Here is a 17,159-nt window from a genome sequence, read left to right on the forward strand (position 1 = left end):
TCTACTTGTTTCCCCTGAGACTTTTTCCCTCCACTTCCTTTGCCTTTGTAAGTGGAAAGAAAAACTGTAAGGGGGGCAGGCCTCCTCGAGTGGGTCACCATTTGTCAATGAGATGACTCAAAGTGATGTTCCGCACACGTACCATGTTTTGCTCAGCAATAAAACACTCGATGAAGCGCTCAGGGTGTTCTCTCTTGAATATGTCAGAGAAGGTGGAGTTCTTGGTATCACCATCCAGCACAATAACTCTGTCGTTTGCATGGCCCAGCTTGGCCAGAGCCAAACCACATGCTTTCCGAGTAGCTATCTGAAAGTCAACAGGAGAGTTTCTTAGAATGTATTTAGAAGGAAGGTGAAATTTGGTAGAATTATGAATTGTCATCCTCCTTAATAAAGAAAGCAAATTTGTAATTCACCAAAAATCTCCTTTGGGGTAATAAAAAAGGACTGCTGGGACTTCCCTGGTGGTCAAGTGGTTAAAACTCTGTGCTCCCAATGCAGGGGCACAGGTTCAAGCCCTGATGGGAACTAAGATCCCACATGCCACACATGCGACCAAAAGGGAAAAAAATCCAAAACAACAGGATTGCTAGCCAATCTTACATCCATACTTTGCTCACTTGGGTATCAATTTCCCAAAAATAAATTTATTCTTGTCTCATTCTTATAGTTGATTAAAAACTTAAATTTCCAAACATGCAAATGCCTCTATGACTTATTTTAATTATAAAGCTGGTAACAGGGGCTTCCCTGGTGGTCCAGTGGTTGAGAATCTGCCCTGCAATGCAGGGGACACTGGCTCAATCCCTGCTCCTAGGAGATTCCACAGCTGTGCAACAACTGAGCCCATGCACTACTACTGAAGCCCACGTGCCCAAGAGCCCATGCTCTGCAACTAGAGAAGTCACAGTGTGAGAAGCTGCACAACACAGCTAGAGGGTAGTCCCTGCTCTCCACAACTAGAGAAAGGCCATGTGTAACGAAGATACAGCACAGACAGAAATAAGTAGTTTTTAAAAATGATAATACTCACTGTAAATATTAAAAGGGAGAACTTTGGAATCATTATACAAATAATAAATAATTCCATTAGCATACTGTATGAGACTGGACTGAACCCATGGATTAATCTGGGGGAAAACTGACGTCTTTACTATATTTTTTCTATTAAAAACCCCCAGATTTGATATTCCCTAAGAGTTAAACATAGAATTACAATTATGACCCAGCAACTCTACTCCTAGGTAATTACCCAAGAGAAAAATACAAATACACAAAAAGCTGTACACTAATGTTCATCGCAGCATTATTCACAATAGCCAAAAGGTAGAAATAACCCAAATATGCAGCAACAGATGAATGGATAAATAGCAGACTCATAAAGTTTACATATTAGATGATCTCATTTATATGAAATGTCTGGAATAGCCAACTCCACAGACACAGAAAGTAAATTAGAAGTTACTAGGGGCTGGGTGGGAATGGAGAGGAATGTTTGTGAATATAGTGTTTCTCTACGGGATGACTGAAATGCTTTAAGATTCAGTGTGGTAATAGTTGCACAACTCTGTCATATGCTAAAAACCATTGGACTGTACACTTCAAATGGGTATATCGTAGAGAAAATTTTATCTCAATAAAGCTGTTATCAAAAAAAATAAGGTTTGCCTCTTCATTTATCTTTGTTCATTCATCTAAACACTCTTAAAAATATTTTTTTAAAACAGGCAATTCATATAGATGAGTACAAAAGTCAAGTTATGAAAGGATATTGAATGAAGAGGCCATCTTCCTCCTGCTCTCCCAGTTCCTCTCTCCAGAGGTAAGGGAAATGATAGGGTTGTGAAGTATCCTTTTGAGAATGGTCTACTCACAGAGCATCTCATGCATACAAGGCATGTGAGCTTTTAAAGCTTTAGTTTCGTAAGTACCTTAATATAGACCATATGCATTTATTTTTAGTTGTTTTACTTTTATTGCTATTGTAAAAAGGAATAATCTCTCAATTGTATTAATATGAGAAAACAATCAATCCTTATATATTAGTTTAGCTATAAGCTCTCTTTCTAGACTCTTATTTCTAACATATTTTCTTATTTCTTTTCTTACTCATTCTGATTTCGATTCTCTTTTGAGTTTTCCAGACATACAACTCTACCACCTGCAAATAGGCTGCCTTCTCATTGTTAGGATGGAGTCTTTTATTGTGAATGACCACAATTTCTCCTCTCTTAATATTGGTGAATGATTTGCATTACTAATTTGAATTTCACTGATTCTGATACTTCTTTTAAGGCACTAAAGAAGTTGAGGCTGGTGAATGTCTTATTTCAGTTCCATTAGTTCAGTTCAGTCACTCAGCTGTGTCCAACTCTTTGCAATGTCTTATTTAGAATTTTTAAATCAATATTTCTAAGTTAGGCTGGCCTGTAGTTTCTTTCTTTGGGCTAGCTTTATAACATTTTGGCTTCATAAATGACCTTCTCCATATTCAAAAAGGTTTGAAATAGCAGAGGAATTAATCTATCCCTTGAAGGTTAAAATTAAGTCACTCTTGTAAGTAACTGAACCTGGCACTTTGGAGGTATAATTCCTAGACAGTTTTCTCAAATTTTCCTAATGGCTGTTGATCTCAAGTGTTTTTTAAAATTTTTATTTTTGGCCACACTGTGCAGCATGCAGCATCTTAGTTCCCTGACTAGGAATCAAATCCATGCTCCCTGCATTGGGAGCGTGGTCTTAACCACTGGATCGCCAGGGAAGTCCCTGACCTACTTAAGCATTTTGTCTATTTTTACTTAACTTTGGTATTTTATGTACTCCTTAAGAAGGTCCATTTTTTAAATAGGTTTTCAAACCAATTAGCAGTTTTCTCAAAATTCTCTGAATGTTCTCTCGATTTGTGTTTATCTCTAGTGACTAATTTTATTCATTTATAGTTTTCATCTCTTTAAATAGACTGGATAACGGCTTATCTACTGTTTAATAGTAATTCAGAGAGCCAACTCCTAGATTTGTGTATTAATGTGACTTCTTGTTCTTTAATTTACTAACTTTTTAATCAATTGGACTGTGTCCTTAATTTCTAATAATAAAATATATACACTTCAAACAAAAAGTTACAATAATCTCATACTTTCTAGACATAAACACTTCACCATAATCAATGCTAGAATCAACATTCATTCTATTCTGCACACTTGCACGGGTATTTCTGTAGGATAAATACCTGTGAGTTGCACTTCTACTTTGAAGGGTGTGAACAGTTGGTGTTAACACATATTACCAAAGTACCTTCTGTTAATATGTGCTTTTTATTAATAGCTTTCTTCTGCTTTTAAATTTGCTTTCTAATTTCTCAAAGTCAATTCATTTATTAGTAATCCATACTACCAGGCTAAGAAAACATAAGTAACACTCAAAATGTCCCCAAATAAATAAGGAAAATAAACAAGGGTCAGAAAAATTTCCTTCCTCCCAAGCTCACCGCCTTGTTTCCTTAGGTTGTGAAGAGCCTGCCTATTTTGGATCTGCTGTAATATACCAGAAAGCAGGAGACAAAAATCATGATAAAAACAGGGTTACTCAGGGTTTCATGCCTAATTTGTTTCCTTTTTGAAGAACTGGCCTTTGGTGAACTGGTGCTCTTTCTTGTGTAAACCATGGATTAAGCCCAAAACATCAATCCAGCTAGGCCCCTGTCCTTCAAGTTTACAGAGAATCATGGAGATTCATGCACAATGGTCTGCCAGATTACAGACTGAATTTAGGAAGCAAGCAAAAGCTGCATAGCACTGGATGCAAATAAGTAGTGACTGACTGGTAAGAAAGTTCAGACCCGAGTTAACTTTGAAATCAAAGAATAAATATCAAAATAGTTAAAAGACAAGGTAAATCCATCTTTGTTGCTTATAACCTTTAGCTAAATGTCATACCACCTAAGAATTGGTTCATTTGGGGAAATCAGAGTAAACAAGAGTCCTCTATATTTAGCAAGAGCAGAGAAAAAACAGTTTGCCTACCATATCACTGACTTCATAATCAGGTGGAGAGGTCATTTCTATATCTGAGATGTTGATTTGAGGAGAGTCTTCAACAGGGGCTTTTGGTTCGAGACTCTTGTTGGTCTCTATCTGGCTCTCAATTAGTTTGATAATTGCATCTGCTCTTTCTTTTGGCATTGGCTTTCCGTGCCAATTTTCTGCATCTTCAACACCTGTAACCCAATGGATAAAAGACATTTAATCTGTAACTCACAAGGCCCTGTTCAGTCATCTGAAAGACATTTGGAAAGGAAAGATGTCAGCCACAGAGTAAAAACCTGGCACAGGGGGCCTGACATGGTACTGCGGTGGCAGGAGACAGCCTGGACAAAGGCTGAGAGGCTCGTAAGGGGGCCACTGGCCAATGTGCTGGTGAATGGAGGGAACGGTGAGGGAGACGAGCCTGGAGACAGGCAGGGAGGATCCTGTGGGTACAAAGAATTTGAGTTTTGCCCAAAGCAAGATGGGAAAGGGTTTGGAAGTGGGGGAGGTAACTGATCAGATCCTTGTTGTAGAAAGATCACCAAGGCAGGCATATGGGGATTGGCTTGAAGAGTCTGAAGTGAGGGAGAGAAGACTAGGCCTGGGCAAGAAAGGTGGAGAGATGTGAACAGACTTGAGACATACGTTAGGAGCAGAATCAATTAGAATGGATGACAAAGTGGGTGTGTGTGTGTGGGGGGGGGGGTACATAAAGGAGAGGTGGAAGCAAAGAAATACCCAGGTTTCTTACAGGAGCAAATTGGACAAGTTGTCATTTATTGAACTGAGTGTACCAGAAGACTATTTTGAGGAGAAGTCAGAGAATAGTTTTCTTCTAAAATGTTAATATTAAGAACACACCAGAAATCACTTCCACTGCAACTAAATTATTTACACTGGAGATGAACAACTTTAGTTGTCCGCTTTGAAATCTGCAACAAGTTATGACTTTCAACCCCCCTCCTCCCCTGACCGTCAGTTCCACAGCTGCCTTTCCCAGAGGGACCACTTTACTAGTGGCCTGTGTGTCCTCCCAGGTGGCGTGGGCACAGGCCATCGCATGCATGTGCACACATTCCTGTTTACCTATCTGCTCACACACCCTCTCTCACTCTGCATGCCCCATGGAGATGGTTCCCTGCTGGTCTGATAACTGATGGACTATCCTCCCAGCTGCTCCCTGGTGCTCACTTGCTGGGCGTCTGGGTTTCCCCTCCCCAGCCCTGACCAGATCTGCTATTTACAAGCATCAAGGAGAGTGAGAGCATCTGGCACATGTTAGAAGCATAATCACTGCACATGAAGTCAGCTGTCTGTCTGCTCAGTGAGCCTCAGCCTCCTTCCGCCTCATGTGCTGTGCAGGGGCTGACAACCCTAAGCATAAAAGCAACACTTCCTTACTTGGAATGCCCCGGCCCTTAAAGGTCTTGGCAACCACAGCTGTGGGCTTGTTCTTCATTTGAGCTGCCTGCCAGAACACCTGGCACAGTGCCTCCACATCACGGCCATCCACCACCAAAGTATTCCAACTGTCAACAGAAGTAGCAGCCAGGTTACAAGGCGAAGGGGGAAGGAGCAGGAAGAAGGTGACACCGAATAGGACAATTACCCAAAGGCTTCGCAGCGCTTCTGATAGACATCTATGGAGTACTCGAGAGGCAAAGTGGTGCTGTGGGTCAGGCGATTCACATCAAAGATGGCCACAAGATTGTCCAGACTGTAGTGGGATGCAAAGGCCAGGGCCTCCCAGACAGAGCCTTCCGAGGACTCGCCATCTCCCACGAGGCAGAACACTCGGTAGCTGGGGCAAGTCAAGAGAGGTTAGGACCCTGCCTGGGGATCCTCTGAGCCATTCGAACAAGTACATTTCACAAAGAGAAACAAAGGAAGAGAATGAAGCAGGTGCTTCAGATCAGCAGGTTCCTATGCGACAATTTCCCTTGTCAAAGCTGCCCAAACTCAACAGCTGAGGAATCGCAGCTTTAAAAGCTTGGGCTTCATGAGATGGGCTGAACCTTTGGCTAGTAGCTGCAAACACTATTTCTAGATTCTTCTTCCACTTCTCTGGGTCCAATAAACCAGAAAGGATGCAGAGAAGGCCCTTAAACACCCAAACATTCACATATACAGTTTCTTGGTAAGCTTCTTTTTAAAGCACATCTACCTTCTATTTCTGATCTTACAAATTTATTTACAATAACCATAACAATCAAAACATTCTACTTCAGGAGCATATGTTGTTGTAAATATTAAACTCCTCCACAGCAGAGACAGGAAATGTTTATACCAATAAAATATAATGCAGACCCCAGGCTGTAAGTGAACTTTTAAAAAAGTTATTAACCACACAACAGGGACTAATAGAGGCAAAAAGGAGAGATGAAAAAGGTCAACAGTCTTATGGGAAATGGAGCAGGACAACTGTCCCAGCAGTGGAGAAAGCACATCATGGAGTGTATGTTCTAGTCCCACAGTTCCCCCAGGGCACCTGAGTCTGTGGCCCCTCAGTCCCAGGTTCCAGCCCAGGTGGCCCCTCTGGAAGCACTTTATTGTGCTTTCTCCACTGCTGGCGCAGAAAAATGCTGTAAGTGAAATTTTTAAAGAGCGACTTACCACACAACAGGGACATGCCACTTTGCTGCTCTATATCAGCAGCACCCAGACACACACCCTTATAATAAAGGCATGAATCTGTCTTTTGGAAGGTGGAACCATTCCAAAAAGAGATCTTTGATTATTAACATATAGGGGTCCCAAATGGAAAGGCGAACACACCATCTGTTCACTCTACAGTGAAGCTCACTTAGAGATGGGAAACAGGAAGATATCTATCTTGGTAAAGACTTGAATACTAACAAACTAGTTTCTATACTGCAGGCAGCACTTAGAACCCAACCAGCGATGCCAGAACAGTTTCCTGAAATATGATTTCTTTTTACTGCTTGAATACTTGGTGACCTGAACTTTTAAATCACTGTATTCCCAAACTAATAAATGATAAACAAAGCCAAAGTGCCAGGGGCGGGGTAGCTGGAGAGTTAAATGGTTTCTGAGTAAGTGTCTTACCTGGCCTTGTCAAAGTACTTGCCAGTATACGCCATCCCACATGCAGCCCCCAGTCCTTGTCCCAGCCATCCAGTTGCCACATCAACAAATGAGAGTCTCTGTAGAAGGGACCAAATGAACCTAGATTAGGTGCACCTGCAGGGCACGAGTATCAGACCAACTTCCTAGGATCAGGCAACAAACAAAGGTTACTCTTCACAGCAGCCCCTCCCACCCTGCAAGGGAATTACTCTTCCCCACACTCACACGCACCCCAAGTCTCAGATCAACATTACAAAGACAAGGAAATCACAGGGAATCTATGCAGCTGGTGAGGGCAACTGCAGCTCTGACAACATAGAGGAGGGCATCTTCTCCACATGGCAGCCTAAGCAGAGCCCAAGAGCAAACCAGAAAAAAAAATCTAAACATGAGCCTTGCCATTTTCGCAAGGCCTTCATCTAGCCATGTACAAACCAGATGTTCAATGTTTTTGAAGAACACGGGCTCTTAAACAGGAATCAGAAACACTGAAGACTTCTATTTCCCTGGTTTGTAAAACTCAAGTCAACTGAGATTTGGGAAGGGGTTATATAAAAGGTCATGCTAGAAATAAATCCCTTTCTACCACCACTCCATTGTTTCCCTCCACTCTGCTTGTACGCATAGGCTGTCACTGTCCCATGGAGAGAAGGTGCTGTCAAAGGTCTGCTGCACTGAGGCCCCACTCCCAAGCTTCTAAAGAGACACCAAACTTAAGTCAGTGCTTCCACTGCTACCATCTCAGCCTGTCCACAGACCTCTCTCCCCTCTGTCACTGCAGTGGCCTCCCCACTTCCCTCCACAGTCAATTCTCAACACAGCCACCAGGCGGAGCATGTTAAAACCTAAGCCCGCTCCTCAATCGCTGTGGAGAACTGTCCAAGGTCTTGCCATCTAATGTCAAGCAAAGCTCAGGCTCTTGCAGTGACCCCCATCACCTCCCACTCTCTCCCCCACTGCCCCGGGTGCCTGGTGTCCTGGCTGTCTTCTGAATGCACCAGGCACACACCTGACTCAGGGTTTCAGCACTTGTGCCTTCCTCTACCCCCAGAGTGCCCAGTGCTTAAGCCTAAGTAGGGGCAGAGCTCACTCCTTTCAACTCTCAGCTCAAATGTCAAAACCAAGACCTTCCTGGACCATCTCTTTCACCTAGTACTTCCTGCCCCTCCACTTCCTTTGGATTTAGGATTCTTGGCCCCTCTGGCATGCTAGCTATTTCTGGGTTAGTTTCTTCTCTGTCCCCTCCCTCCATTCAGATGTCAGCTTCATTCAAGCAGAGACTGGTTAGTGTTGTCACTACAGGATGGCTGAATGGTACTTGTGAGTTCTCGAATCCCTCTCCTGTCTTGATCCACCCTATGGTTCTCCTCCTCCTGGGGCTCCTGACCTTCCTCCATGTGCTTCCTGCCCTCACTCTTCTTCTGTTTTGCACCTCTAGCTCTGACAACTGTCCCATGAAATCCCTCCTGACAACCTTTCTAACTCTGTCTTCTCCCCCACAGCTCCTAGTTTACTCCTATAACAAGCTCTGGCTCCCAGGTGCCTTGCGTGCCCTTGGACCAAGCCTGGGCTCTATGCTCAGACCAACTCCACTTCCCCCAGGTTTAATGTGGCAATTAAGTAAGACCACCCCCACAAGGCTTTGCTTTCTGGGTATGATGGTGATAAAATCCCCCTCAGGCAGCAAGAGACTGTAGGACTGATTGAGGAGACTGGCGGGGCATCAGCACGTCTGCTGTGGTGGAAGCACCCTTCCCATGGGTCCCCTTTTCTTTTCCAAGAATTCCTAAACTGTGTGGGGACACACAACTGAGGCAGCCCAAGGCCAAGAATAAAGATGCACTCAGTGTGCCAAGGGCACCCAGAAAAGAAAGTCTTCTCTTCCAGGTAGCATTTCTCATCTTTGTTCTGACACAAAGCACACTTCAAGAACAAGTTTACAAACAGGCTTTTTGGTTACTTCCCAGGCCTGCTTCACTGAAGAAAACAAAAGAGTTTGTGAAACAAAAACTAAGGCCGTGGTGGTGGATGGAGGGATCATGAGCACCATGAGGGCTCCAGGGGAATCCGAGCACTTCAGTCAGCACCATGGCCAGGCCTTAGCAGGTGGCCTCCATCTGTAGTTGTCTGCATAGACACTTGTGCCCTGGGAGCATGGATTATGAAGATCCTGGCTTAGCTCAGACGGTAAAGAATCTTGGCCTCTAGCAAGTCCATTTACTCTATTCCCGACCAGAGCTGAGATGGACTATGCCCAAGTGTTTTCTCTTTTCTTCTAACTTTATCTGCTGCATAAATCTGACAAACACACAAATTCTGGTAGCTAAGCAGTGTCCAGCCTGCGATTGCATGCCAGAAAGTCACTCTATACTTCTAAAGCTAATGACTCTGATTATATGACAGCAGCAGTTATGAGATAATATAGGCATTTGGGGGGGGGCATGCTGTCCTGCTTGCAGCTAACTCCTGGACTAGGGATCGAACCTGCACCCCTGGCAGTGGAAACACTGAATCTTAACCACTGGACTGCAGGGAATTCCCACATCTCTCTCTCTCTGTTTGGCTGCATCCCATGGCATGGGGTATCCTACTTCCCCAACCAGGGATCAAACTTGAGTCCCCTGCAGTGGAAGCACAGAGTATCACCCACTGGACCACCAGGGAAGTCCCTCTTTCCTTTTTTTAAAACTAGAGCTCTAGGGACTTCCCTAGGAGAAGATGATGGCACCCGACTCCAGTACTCTCGCCTGGAAAATCCCATGGACGGAGGAGCCTGGTGGGCTGCAGTCTATGGGGTCGCTAACAGTCGGACACGACTGAGTGACTTCACTTTCACTTTTCATTTTCATGCATTGGAGAAGGAAATGGCAACCCACTCCAGTATTCTTGCCTGGAGAATCCCAGGGATGGGTAAGCCTGGTGGGCTGCCGTCTATGGGGTCGCACAGAGTCGGACACGACTGAAGCAACTAACTTAGAGACTTCCCTGGTGGTCAAGTAGTTGAGACTCTACGCTTCCACTGCTGGGGGCATGGGTTCAATTCCTGATCAGGAAAGTAAGATTCTGAATGCTGCAGCCACTCCCCCGCTCCACTCAAAACCAATAAACAAAAAACCCCAAAACCAAACTAGAGCTCTAAACAGTCATACTTTATATATCTATAGCTATTCACTTTTTATAATGAAGGAAATCTAAACTTACAGAAATGTTGTAAAAAGAACACAATGAAGTTCCCCATATTCTTTACCTAGATTTTATTAGCTATTACTAATTGCACTTGTCTGCTTTATCTCTCTTCCTCTACACACACCTTTTATTCATCCTTGGGCAAACCTCATTTGAGATTACATTTTAGACACCAAGACAAGGGTCATTAACTATAGCTCCAAGTTCTCTGCCTGTACTCTGCCTTCTCTTTACTTTCCACTGCCTAGATCTGGGGTTTCTATTTGCACATGATGTTCTACCAGTTAAGTTCTGAATGCTTTGCTCAGAACACAGCAAACCTTCAGATAGCATCAAAAGAGCTGCTTATTCTCCTAGGTCGATCTTGTTTTTAACATTCCTTTTCTTTCCTGTCCTCCAATGTCATGAGGTACCTGGTTACCATATCTAGACTCATGAGAAACTCCCTACTGGTGATCTGCAGAAAAATGGAAGAGAAAGCTGACTGATTGGAGTGGGATGTATCTCCAAATCAAGCTCAATGTTGCCCTCCTCTACCCAGGTGGCATAGGATGGGAGCACCATGACTCTGGGTAGGGGGGTCTTAGTGCCAGATGGGTTAAGATGAAGTACCAAAGGAAAACAGGGGCTGCCAGTTGCTGCAAGTCATCCTTCCCACCATGCAGTTTTTGCTAGAACACCTTTTAGATCTTTATGAGTTGCCATGGTCTGAATGTTTGTGCCTCTCCTTCCAAATCTCTTATGTTGAAAATCTGAAGCTGAAGGTGATGGTATAAGGAGGTGGGGGTCTTTGGGGAGTGATTAGGTCATGAGGGCAGAATACTCAGGAGTGGGGTCAGTGCCCTTATAAAAAGGGAAACCGTTTCTCCATCCACCGTACAATACAATGAGAAGTCTATAACTAGAAAGATGGCCCTCACAAGAACACAACCATGTTAGTGCCTTGATCTTAGACTTCTGGCCTCCAGAACTGTGAGAAATAAATTTCTATTGTTTACAAGCCACCTAGTCTCTGATGTTTTGTTACACCAACCTAAACAAATGAAGACATGAAGCAAAGAGGGAAGAACCAAAACGATAAACAGAGGCCATCTCAGGCCTTGTTGACATATGGTGGCTTTGAAAATGAGTATCTGAACTGGCCCTAGGTTCCTGTGCTAGCTTACCTTGGAGAGGACGAAACGGTCATTGTCTGGGTTCTTCGGGTCCGTTTGTTTATACCTCATGACGTGGAAGAACAGCACAGACATGATCTCAGCAGCACTGCTGCATGATGTAGGGTGGCTGGAAGACATGGCACAGGTCATTTCTCACAGGCAAGTGACTCACCAGGGACACACACAGTGCACAAGGAGGCCTTTCAACACATGGTCTCCTCAAACCAAAAGCAGCAGTCATTTCTTCCAGCCCCAGAAGAATCCAGTCAAGGGAAAGGGATGCTAAGGCACTCAGTGACCCCCTCAAGCTCACAGCTTTTAAGGATGCTTTAAGGCCTAGTAATCTCACAACTCCTCTCCCTGAAGAGAGCAAGGCCTCATAGACTAGCCTCCTTCTATCAGTGGAGTAGCGACATACTTGGAGAGGTTCACCTGATGACTCTGTAAATATCTGAGTGTTATTTCACTTGAATTCATTTGTGGTATCATTAATCAGAAATTCCATGAAGCAGAAATAAACCCACGCCTATGTGGTCAACTAACTTTTGACAAGAGAGCCAAGAATATTCAATGCAGAAAGAACAACTCTCTTCAACAAACAGTAAGGGAAAAACTGGGTATTCACGTGTAAAAACATGAAACTGGACCTCTAATACCACTCACAAAAATTAATTTGAAATGGATTAAGACTTAAATGTTTAACACTGGAAACCATAAAAATCCTAGAAGAAAACACACTGCACTAAGCACCTTGACCTGAGTCTTGGTGAGTATTTTTTGAATCAGACACTAAAAGCAAAAGCAAAAAAAAAGCAACAAAAACAATAAAACGACAACAAACATAAACCAAGTGGGACTGAATCAAATTCTTGATGGCAAAGGAAACCATCAACAAAATGCAAAGGCAACCTACTGAATGGGAGAAAAGTATTTGCAAATCACGTATCTGATAAGGTGTTTACATACAAAATATATTAAAAACTCACACAATTTCATAACAAAACAACAAAAAGTCTATTAAAAATGGGCGATGGATCTGAATAGGCATTTTCCCAGAGAAGATAGACAGCCAATAGACACATGAAAAGGTACTCAATATCACTGATCATCAGGGAAACTGCAAGTCAAAATCACAATGAGATATCCCCTCACATCCATAAGAACGGCTATCATCAAAAAGCTGAATTAACAAATGCTAGCAAGGATGTGGATAAAGGGAATCCTGTGCACTGTCAGTGGGAATGTAAACCAGAGCAGCCACTATAGAAATCAAGAAGATCTTAAAAAACAAACAATAAAACAACCTACCTTATGACCCAGCAATTCAACTGCTGGGAATGTATCTGAAGGAAATGAAAACACTATGTGGAAGAGATATCTACACCCCTACGTTCACAGCAGCATTATTTCTAGTAGCCAAGCCATGGAAACAACCTAAGTGTCCACTGATAGATGAATGGGGGATTTCCCTGGTTAGGAAACTACGATCCCACATGCTGAGCCACCAAAACTAAATAAAATAAATAAAATACAGTATTTCTTTAAAAAAGATAATGGATAAAGGAGATGTGGTACATATATATGATGTAATATAATTCACTCGTAAAAAGGAAATTCTGTCATTTGTGACACGACAGATGGACCCTGAGAACATTATTATAACTGAAATAAAGAAAAACAAATACTGTATTATCCCACTTATATGTAGACTCTAAAAACAAAAAAACCCACACCAAACATCCAAACTCATATAAGATCATAGGATTTGTGGTTACCAGAGGTGGGGGTTGGGGGGAGCTGGAATTGGATAAAGTTGTCAAAAGCTATGAACTTCCAGATATGGGAAGTAAAACACAACTAAATGACTGTAGTTAACACTGCTGTATGATATACACTTGAAAGTTGTTAAAAGAGTAGATCGTAAGAGTTTTCATTACAGGGAAAAAACATTTTCTTTTCCGTTATTTTATATCTATGAGATGGTGGATGGTAAATAAACTTGTTGTGGTCATCATTTTACAATATATTTAAGTTAAATTATTATGCTGATATATTAATGCTGTGTGCTCAATTGTTTACTTGCTAGGTCGTGTCCCACTCTGAGTGACCCCATGGACTATAGTCTGCCAGGCTCCTCTGTCCATGGGATTTCCTAGGCAAGAATAAATACTCAGTGGGTTGCTATTTCCTTCTCCAGGGATCAAACCCTCATCTCCTGCATTGGCAGGCATATTCTTTACTGCTGAACCACCAGGGTAGCCCCATGTGCTCAATTACATCCCAATAACACTGAGGAAGAAAATTTAAAAAAACCCCAATGAATAAAATGCATTCTACTACCTAAAGTGAATTTCTTTTAGGAAGTAAATGGCCAGACTGAGAAGTTTCTCATGGTGGAGTAACTTGAGGCCCTTACAGAATGAAGCAACTCTTGCTCTTAAAACGCAGCTTTCATGGGCGTCCAGGCAGGCACTCTAGAGCCCTGCCATGCCCCCAAAGTCAGAAGAGTAAGATTTTAAGTGCAGCTCATGTGTATTACTAATCTCCCCTTTCAAATTTCACAATAACAGAAAATGGAGAGTTAAACCTCTTGGTTCTGCAAGTATCCCCTAAGTGGATGCTCCTGTTAGAGATCTCTTGAGAAAATGTAAACCATTATTAATTTAGAAGGTGAAGGGAACAAAATGTAAGTGTAAAAAAAAAAAAAAAAAACAAAAAACACAGAACCATGCACAAAATGGTAAAGCTTACATATTTGTGGGAATTAGGCAACACACTCTTAAAATAACCTTACATGCAGTATAATCTGTAAAAATATTGAATCACTGTATTGTACACCTGACATTAATATTGCAAGTCAACTATAATTGAATTTTAAAAGAAAACAACAAAAATCCTCCACAGTGTACTTAAATGAATAGGTCAAAGAAGAAATTGCAAGAAAAGCTGATAAACTTTTAGAGACAAATGAAATACACATTATACCAAAATTTGTGGGATGTGGCAAAAGCAGTGATGAGAGAAGTTTATACCTATAAATGCTTGCATTAGAAAAGAACTATCTCTGGGAATCCCCTGGCAGTGCAGTTGTTGGAACTCGGCGCTTTCACCACCCTGGGCCCTGGTTCGATCCCGGGTCCGGCAACTAAGATCCTGCAAGCTGCATGGTGAGGCCGATAAATAGATAAATAAAAAGTCTCTGAAAGGGAAAACGAAAAAAAAAACAACAACTAAACAAACAAACCTAAATGCACAGTGAAAGAAAGTGAGCTCGCTCAGTCCTATCCAACTTTCTGTGACCCCATGGACTGTAGCCCGCCAGGCTCCTCCATCCACGGGATTTTCCAGTCAAGAATATTGGAGTGGGAGGCCATTGCCTTCTCCAGAGGATCCTCCGGACCCAGGGATCTAACCTGGGTCTCGCGCAATGCAGGTAGGCTCTTTACAGTCGGAGTCACCAGGGGAAGACCTTAAGTTCACAACTTACTAAAAAACGCAGAACTAAAATGGAAAAAGTAGTAAAATATTAGAGCAGAAACAAATAGACTAGGAAAACAATGTAGAAAATGAACCAAAACAGAACAGATTAACAAAATTAACAAACCTATAACTAGAGTAAATGAAAAAGAAAATTACTAAATGTACTAAATCAGATTCGAAATCACTAATTTCATGTCAGGAATGAAAGTAAGGCTATAACCACCAATTCAACAGACAAAAAGGACTATAAAGTACTGCGAACAACTGTATGGCAATAAATCTTTTAACCTAGAAGAAATTTCTAGAAACAAAATCGAAGACTGAATCACAAAGAGAAAATCTGAATAAATCTACAATACGGAAGTTGTATCAGTAGTGGAAAAGCTCCATGACAAAGAAAAACTTTGAACCTGATGGCCTCACTGCTGAATCCTCAATCCTCTTCCAACTCTTCCAGGAAAACAAAAACAAAAAAACCCTGAAGAGAACACGTTGAAACTCACTCTGAGCCAGAACAGCCCTTATACCGATGCTAAAGGCAGACAAATACCTTCCAAGAAAACCAACTGCCAGTATCTCTTATGAATACTGACGGAAACATCAACAAAATACCACCAGAATACCCCCTTTGCTCAGATTCTTACTCCCCCATCACTTTCTTCTAAGCTTTATGTCTCCGAACTCCACCTACTGGGTTCGAGGCCTTGGCGACGAGCACAACTCCTCACACGAACAGCGCCAGGCCGCTCCCGCTCCCACGCTAGCCACCCGGGCCACGCGCTCCACCCGCCACGTCCAGGCTCTTCTTCGTTAACCTGAGAGACCGGAGGGCCCGGGCCTCCACTGTCGGCCGGCCACGGACCCGAGAGGGGTGGCTGCTGGAGCATATGGCAGCCAATCCCGGAGAGCGTGAAACGGGGCCGCCACAACCGAGCCCTCCCCGCCCCCCGACAGCTCCCTCAACTCTCTCCACAGGCGTCCTCGCAGGGCGAGCCGCTCAACGACCTGAGCTTCGACGAGGACGCCTTACCCAGAGCTCGAGGCGCAGGTGGCCCTGATGGAATGGATGCGCAGGCGATTGGCCATGTCCCGCAGAATCTGCAAAGTCTTCGCGTCAGGTTTGGCTTCGTCCGCCATCGTGGCGCTCGCCTCAGCATCGGCCATAGCTGCGAACAAGCCCGCGTCTGAGGAGCAAATGCAGTGGAGTGTGCTGCGCGGCGTACAAACGCGCCGCTCCCTCCGCGCCCGCTCCCTCCGCGCGCCGCTCCCTCCGCGCCCGCTCCCTCCGCGCGCCGCTCCCTCCGCGCGCCCTCCAATCCCATGGATTTTGAATATATGTCATTCATATATTGCACATTATTCGAGATAACTTGAGATTAGTCCTTTGTATCTGCCCTTGTCCTGTCAACTCAAAGAGAGCTGCCTCCGCACCAGCACCAGAGTCTACTTTGGGGGGGGGGGTGTTATAATAAATTTTTGGAACTAGATGCGATGGTTGCGAGACGTGCTGACTGGAATAACGGAGTGCCTGTGCTTTCACAAGCTTTAAAAGAGTTACAGTGGTTAAGTTTGTTTTGTGCATTTTCTCACACTATGATAAAAGCCACGCTGGAATTTTCCAGTTGGCAGCTGCCCCCTTTCCAGCCCCACGGAAGCCCAATGTCGGGCGGTGGCGAGGTGGGGGGGTGGGGTGGGGAACGCGGTTCACAAAAGGTGAAGCGGTCTGAGCGTCTTAAGGCAGCAAGGCGTTTCTGCGCGGATCTTGTTTCTTTTTCTAGAAACTTCTGTACTTAAAACCCCGTCGAACCGTTGACCTGCTGTGCTCCCAACGCTAGGCTACAGTCCCGGGAGCCTAACTTAAAGGGACTCCCGTTAACTTTACATCTTTCTGAAAGCCCCCATCAGCAAGGCCACGGAGCTTGTCCCTGTGACTCTGAGGTGCTCTTCCGTGGTCCCCCTGGCACCTTCTCTGCACCAACACACGCTTATTTCAGCCACTTAGTTCAAACCTGCCGCTCTCCCGAGTGCTCCCACAATGGCCCTGAAGGCTCCCAGGGACCCACGTCCTTGCTGGGTTAAAGGCTTCGTGCAGTGATAATGGCGCAATGAAACCCAGAACCTCTGTGTCATTTTATTCGCAGTTATGTGAGTGCGCCTTTCCCCAGGTCTCCGTCAACAATGAATATTGTTTATATTTTTAATGTCCGGCCGTCTGATGGATAAG

At 43.6% G+C, this 17,159-nt stretch overlaps 1 protein-coding gene across 2 annotated transcripts in view; it reads right to left on the bottom strand.

The window, feature by feature from the left end:
• TKTL1 (transketolase like 1) overlaps positions 1 to 16,138 on the bottom strand; it is a 28,427-nt gene extending 12,289 nt beyond the window's left edge. Inside the window, exons 1-7 of one of the 2 annotated variants that reach the window (XM_005701740.3) lie at positions 15,966 to 16,138; positions 11,465 to 11,582; positions 7,092 to 7,189; positions 5,635 to 5,826; positions 5,427 to 5,554; positions 4,023 to 4,216; positions 143 to 307 (exon numbers count right to left, since the gene is read on the bottom strand). In XM_005701740.3, the coding sequence (XP_005701797.1) occupies positions 143 to 307; positions 4,023 to 4,216; positions 5,427 to 5,554; positions 5,635 to 5,826; positions 7,092 to 7,189; positions 11,465 to 11,582; positions 15,966 to 16,099 (1,029 nt within the window). In that variant the 5' untranslated portion in view covers positions 16,100 to 16,138. The remainder of the gene's footprint in view (positions 1 to 142; positions 308 to 4,022; positions 4,217 to 5,426; positions 5,555 to 5,634; positions 5,827 to 7,091; positions 7,190 to 11,464; positions 11,583 to 15,965) is intronic. The other variant, XM_005701741.2, reaches the window with a different exon arrangement.
• Positions 16,139 to 17,159: the final 1,021 nt, after the last annotated feature.

Source organism: Capra hircus, unplaced genomic scaffold (assembly GCF_001704415.2).
Source record: "Capra hircus breed San Clemente unplaced genomic scaffold, ASM170441v1, whole genome shotgun sequence".
Classification (NCBI taxonomy): domain Eukaryota; kingdom Metazoa; phylum Chordata; class Mammalia; order Artiodactyla; family Bovidae; genus Capra; species Capra hircus.